Raw genomic sequence first — 6,603 nt, forward strand, 5'->3', positions numbered from 1 at the left:
CAGTTCTTGTGTCCAGTGTCCAGTCCTTGTGTCATGATTGTAAATTGCTTTATTTGGCTCCCTCAGAATTTGTCCAGTTCCCCAATATCTCGGATGACCAAGATCTTGGCCTCTTCTGGAGATCCCTTCAGCTTGATGAAAATCTTGCAGTTTTGTGTCCAAGTGTTTTGGATTTTCCCGTTTCCTTAGTAGTCTCGCCTAGACCCCGAAGCCGTTTGTTTTCAGGATAATGGCTGGCTGATGAAATTATTGGCTGGCTAGCTGACTCAGCCAAAACCTTAATGGCTGCTCCAGCCACCAAAATGTTTATGGCTACAAATGGCTGATACTGGACGTCACTGTGTGGCATATATCCGGGCGAACGGATCAAACAAATGGGGGGAATAAATAGCAAATTACCACAGGTCCCCTGGTCTCTTACTTCATTGTAAATATAAATCTAGCAAGATTGTAGTTCAATGCTAATAATAAGCTAATCTGGATTGTTCGAGGAAGGCATCTAGCTATCTACTCTCACTAGCAATGACCAGTGAAGGACTGGCAGCTATCTTACTATGATGAAAGTAGAGTGGTGGAGTACTTTTTTTTTATCAATCTCGAAGTATGTGAAACAAACAAACAAACAAACAAACAAACAAAAAATACCTTTACACTTTCCCTCAGCAGCGGCAAAGAATGCAGCCATCTCGTCGATATCGGAGTCGATTGATGCTCTGGGTGGGTTCCCGGGTTCCCCAGTGTATCGTGGTAATGGTGTGAGGGGCGGGAAGCCAGACAGGTAGTCACAACGGCAAGCTTGTGGTGGCTCTCTGTGCTGTGATATCAGTTCTAAATCTCTACAGTGTATGCCTATACGTCTCTATTGTGTTACTACTAGTGTGTACAGTTGATCATGTTTGTGTCACTTTTCTTGTAGCTCATGATGAGGATAAACCCATTATTTGATGTACACAATTCTTAGTGGCTCAGCCAAATTTTATTAGATAGCGGCTCAAATTGGCTTACAAAATTATTGGCTGGCGGTGGCTCAAATTCTAAATGGCGGTTTTAGCGGCGCCTGGCGGCGACTTCGGGGTCTAGTCTCGCCTTTTTTGCAATGTCTGCATTTTTTTTTGTTAAGTGCTCATTTAAAAAAACATCTGAGCCTTTCAGTTTCTTCCCTTGTTTTAACAATTGCATCTTATGCTTTCTGTTGGCAAATCTCATTATTACAGCTGGTTTGCCTGTGTTGCTTCTCCGTGGGAGAGGGTGACATGCTTCAATGTTATTGCTTTTTACCTCAATCCCCTTGGAGTGCAGGAATGCTAACACCTGTTTCTCCACAGAGTTAGCATCCTCCTCGTTCAGTTCCTCTCCATCTCTTCTCGCCACTGCTCCAGCATATGAGCGGGGCTGAATCTGCAGTCCGGTCACAATGATGTCATTCATCCAGGTGTACTGCTCCAGCTCCTCCACTCGGTTCTCGAGAATGGCGATCATCTTTGCCTTCTCCGTGTTCTGCAGCCTCAGAGCTTTGACCTCTTCTACCAGGTCCAGGATGGTCTTCTGCTGCATCCTGACAGCAGAGATTTCTTCCCCCAGAAAGTCGAGGGATTTTTTAATCTCATCTATCTCCTCGACCGTAGGAGCTTTCTTCGGGGGCATTGCGTTTGTTGTTATTACGCAGCCCGTTCCCGCGCTATCTCTCGGCCTGCTCCCGCGCAACCTCTCGGTCCGCTCTCGCGCAGCTTCGCTCCCGCGCAACCTCTCGGTCCGCTCTCGAATTTAAATTAATTCAAGTGCATACATCAGTTCCATGTGAATGAATTGAGGTACATTATAACAATTAGTCTTTGTATCTCCAACATGTTTTGATCATACATTTTCAAAGTCCTGAAAAAAGTCAAACCCTGTATTCTCACCCGAGCTCAAAATCGAACTGGGCCATAATTGGATCGTGTTAATACTATGTCACTTGATCATACTCTACATAATTCAAACTAGTAATTAGGATCTTGATTTAATTATATAGAATTCATGAAATCACATTTTGATGAGAAACTAAGTCTTTTTACCTAAACTACACATAATCTGCTCTCTTAAATATTCCATTTTAAGTGTAAAGGTTAACAGTTGTGTAACATCTAAGAGGAAAGTAAAATTATTTCGAAAACATAATACAACAATGCGAAAGAGGAACAAGAGAACAAAGCTGGCTATGCTATTGAAGAGTTACATGAACCAATCATGGGTATCTGTGAGCTAATGTACGTGGAAGAGGGAAGATATCAATGTCCTCCAAGTTTGTCACACTACCCTATGACCAAGCATGAGTAGCGGTTCAAAAAATATGCAGTTGAACGGCTTCACATGTCTCTGAGGAAGCATGTGTTTGCACCACTTTCCCCAGTGAGTAGCTGCTATAATAAAATCATGGGAAGAACTGGCTGGTGGGTGGGAATTGGCATCAACTGTAGAAAACATGGACGGCTTGATTCCATTGCCTCCCACTCTACAGAAATGAAGCCAATGAACCATGTTGTCAAAATTTGGAGCCAGAGTCTGTGCAGTAGAGATGAAGTCAGGTACATCTACTCCTTTGCTATGCTCCATGTACAGTGGACAGTCCTAATGCTCAGTGGTAGAAACAATCTGATGAATATGGGGACATTGTTAAATAATGTTTATTACACCTATCCAGAGAATGTAATAGTTTCAGCTGGAGATATTTCATTAATACAGATGCATCTATGAAGGACATGTATCACATGAATTGAAAATGTGATTGGGGGGGTTTGAATGCATGTACTACAAGAGCCAAATCTCCCATTTTCTTATAGCTCTATGATGCACTTCCTGTGGTGAGGTCCTTGCCCCTTCCCTTTAAAAAAGCCTTTGATAACCACAGCAGACTTAAAAGCTTGACAGCAAACATGATCAACAAGCACAAGACAACAAGAGTCCCAGGAAAACCAAGAGACTTTGTCGACTGCTATTTGGATGAGCTTGATAAGGTTTGTATTTGTGTGATTTAAGTCAATTCAGTTTTGCCTGATGACAAATCATGCTAATGTGTGTTATTTTATGTCTTGTTTGTAACAGAGAGACAGCGAATCCACTTTCAGTGAAGAACAACTTGTGGCGTATGTTATGAATCTGCATGGGGCTGGAACTGATACCACATCCAACACACTACTTACAGCAATTCTCTACCTCATGGTTCATCCAGACATCCAGAGTGTGAACTTTAAAATTGTCCATTGCATTATCTTCTAAACCTGTTTATTAAATCAATGTTGAACTTTTGATATTTTTGCCCAAATTGGCAGGTTGAATGAATCTCATAATAGTGCCATACATGCTTTGTTTCTAGAGAGATGCCAGCAGGAGATTGATGAGGTTCTGGAGGGAAAATCTGAGGTGTCATTTGAGGACAGACACAACATGCCGTACATACAAGCTGTGATTCATGAGTGTCAACGTGTCGCCAACACAGTGCCTCTGAGTGTGTTCCACTGTACCACAAGAGATACTGAACTGATGAACTACACCATCCCAAAGGTGACGATTTTAATTGCTTTGACTTCACCATTCCGCTACACATGTTAATCTCTGTTTTTTATTTCCCTGTGTTCCAGAGAACTCTGATCATTCCCAACCTGTCCTCAGTGTTGAGTGAAGAAGGCCAGTGGAAGTTTCCTCATGATTTTAATCCATCAAACTTCCTAAATGAACAGGGACAGTTTGAGAAGCCTGAGGCCTTCTTACCTTTTTCGTCTGGTGAGAACTCAGGAGTGAAAAGACACTGCAAACTTAATTTAACCCTTATTTAACCAAACCAGAGATTAATTCATTTGACAAAAAGCAAATCTACATTTATGTATTCTGTCTATGTGTAGGGCCTCGTGTATGTCTCGGTGAAAGTCTGGCTCGCATGGAGCTCTTCCTCTTCTTGGTTACTCTGCTGCGCCGCTTTCAGTTCATTTGGCCTGAAGATGCAAGAGAACCAGATTTCACTCCTGTGTTTGGGCTAACAATAACACCCAAACCGTACAGGATGGAATTTAGGCTGAGAGAACCAGCAAGAGAAATGTAGACCCAGTATACAGTATATCTGCATACAGAAAATATCTTTATGGCTATTGAAGAAATGAGCCTGTCCTCATGGGCATGTGATAGTTGTTCTAGTGTTAATGTTACGTTATAATTAACATGGTGATTGGCTGTTTCACATTTAATTACTTCCTTCCTCGTGGCCTTGTATCTAAAATTGTGCCTTATTTTTTCTGTGATTCTGTGAAAAAAAAGGATGTAAAAAAGGGATGTAAGAGGTTTAATCAAGTCAAATTCCAGCTATTTAGCCCATGTTAAATTAAACTGCCAGTAGTAAATCTGGATCTTGTTTTCAGTGTTTGACAATGATTAAAAAGTTGCATTCATCACAAAATGTTTGTTTGGCATATAAATGCCAAATGCCCTGATTGTAAATATATAAAAACAAATATATGCATTACATTTTATTTCCTAGTGCCAGTGTTATGCATGTAAACATCATGAAATACTCATAAAAGGAAAAGTGAAAGAAATAATATTTTTGGGGTGCAGAAATAATAATGACTAGAACCCCAATTCCCAAAAAGTTGGGACACTGTGAAAAACATGAATAAAAACAATGTGAATATTTGCAAATCATGGAAACCCCATATTTCATTGAAAATAGTATAAAGAAACATCAAATGTTGAAACTGAGAAGTTTTATTGTTTTTTGAAAAAAAAGAGTGGAAAGCTGGAAGCCATGGAGCAGAAACTCAAGGAGAACATCAAACATCAGCTAGGCGACAGTAAGAGGAACGTCCCACTTGGCCCGCCAGGGTACGTGCCCGATCCTGCTGAACCAAGTTCCCACTTCAATACAACAACACCCAAATGGACGAAGATTCAGCAGGTGGTATGCAGGGCAAGATCTGCCTCATCACCAGGACCAAATGGTGTTCCATACAGGGTATACAAGAACTGCCCCATGTTGCTGAAATTATTGTGGAAGCTGCTGATTGTTGCCTGGAAGACTCATCTCTTCAGAGTGGAGCAGAGTAATAACCACATTTATCCTGAAAGAACAAGATTCCCATAACAATCAGTTTTTTTCTGTATTATCTCTAGCCGCTTTATCCTGTTCTACAGGGTCGCAGGCAAGCTGGAGCCTATCCCAGCTGACGATGGTCGAAAGGCGGGTTACACCCTGGACAAGTCGCCAGTCATCACAGGGCTGACACATAGACACAGACAACCATTCACACTCACATTCACACCTATGGTCAATTTAGAGTCACCAGTTAACCTAACCTGCATGTCTTTGGACTGTGGGGGAAACCGGAGCACCCGGAGGAAACCCACGCGGACACGGGGAGAACATGCAAACTCCACACAGAAAGGCCCTCGTCGGCCACAGGGCTCGAACCCGGACCTTTTTGCTGTGAGGCGACAGTGCTAACCACTACACCACCGTGCCGCCCCGAAAGCGAATATTATTATTATTATACATACACATTCCCTTCAGGTGTTCAACCATGTCTTTGTCTTTCAAAATTCTCTCAAAATCTTCCATATATAATGATGCAAACCTGGCAGCCATGTTTGTTTACAAATTGTTTCTGTCACTTGCTAGCGCGGAAATTTTACGTCTCCAACTTTTGACGTCATGTTGTCTTGACAACCATGCAATATTGTAAACCATATTCAACACCAGGGGCGTAGCTAGGATTTTTCAAAGGGGGGGGGGTCACACACTGACTGGCAGCCTGAGTACATTATGTAACAAAAAAATAGTTAACATTGCTTTTTTTAGGTAGCTTAGAAACCAGCTCTTTCATTATTGCTGTTTCTTCCACGTTTTCTTGATGTTGTGTTGTAGAAACAGCACACTAAAACTTCGCTTCAAAGCCACAAAATGCAACTTTGATAGAAAAAAAATATAATAAATTGCTTACCTCTCTAAATGTCGAAAGAAGGAGGAAAGTTTCGCTTGTTTTGACATGGCAAATTATTAATACAAGAGGTAATACTCGTAGTTCACAACTAAAGAGACTGCAGCTACACTGGCAGCTTGACTATGCCTTCTAGTGCGATCGTGTTGCGCTTGCGCAGAACTGTCAGTCCTGCACGCCTTGGCTCGTGCACCTGAAGGCACGCATGCAATTAACAAAGGCTCCGGCACGGGTGCCATTAACAAAGAACACCTGTCTTTAATCAGTGAACTATGTTTGGACTATTTAAGGACTGCGCCCATGCAAGGACAATGCAAAGTATTACGCCGCGTCTAGTGTACTTTACTGAACCTTGTTCCCTGTCCTCGCTGACCTCATGGTTTTTCAACTCCTGTTTCTTGTCCCTTGATCTTGTATAGTTTTGCCTCTGTTATTCTGTCCGTGCCTCAATTGACCTCCTGCCTGTTTCCTCGATTATGACTTTCCCTGATGTTTCGGACTGTTTGCCTGTTGTGTGTGTTTCATGCACTTTATGCTCATATCGCACTGTGTATTATTTAACATATCTGCACTTACATCTGCCTCTCCCGCACACACGCTGACAAACTGGGTTTTCATGCCCAAACCACAGGAAGTCCAA

At 42.0% G+C, this 6,603-nt stretch overlaps 1 protein-coding gene across 2 annotated transcripts in view; it reads left to right on the forward strand.

Annotated features, from left to right (window-relative positions):
• LOC132891015 (cytochrome P450 2D9-like) overlaps positions 1-4,643 on the forward strand; it is a 39,478-nt gene extending 34,835 nt beyond the window's left edge. Inside the window, exons 2-6 of one of the 2 annotated variants that reach the window (XM_060928450.1) lie at positions 2,820-2,993; positions 3,082-3,217; positions 3,353-3,540; positions 3,618-3,759; positions 3,879-4,643. In XM_060928450.1, the coding sequence (XP_060784433.1) occupies positions 2,820-2,993; positions 3,082-3,217; positions 3,353-3,540; positions 3,618-3,759; positions 3,879-4,075 (837 nt within the window). In that variant the 3' untranslated portion in view covers positions 4,076-4,643. The remainder of the gene's footprint in view (positions 1-2,819; positions 2,994-3,081; positions 3,218-3,352; positions 3,541-3,617; positions 3,760-3,878) is intronic. The other variant, XM_060928451.1, reaches the window with a different exon arrangement.
• The last annotated feature ends 1,960 nt before the right edge of the window (positions 4,644-6,603 follow it).

Source organism: Neoarius graeffei, chromosome 8 (genome assembly GCF_027579695.1).
Source record: "Neoarius graeffei isolate fNeoGra1 chromosome 8, fNeoGra1.pri, whole genome shotgun sequence".
Classification (NCBI taxonomy): Eukaryota; Metazoa; Chordata; class Actinopteri; order Siluriformes; family Ariidae; genus Neoarius; species Neoarius graeffei.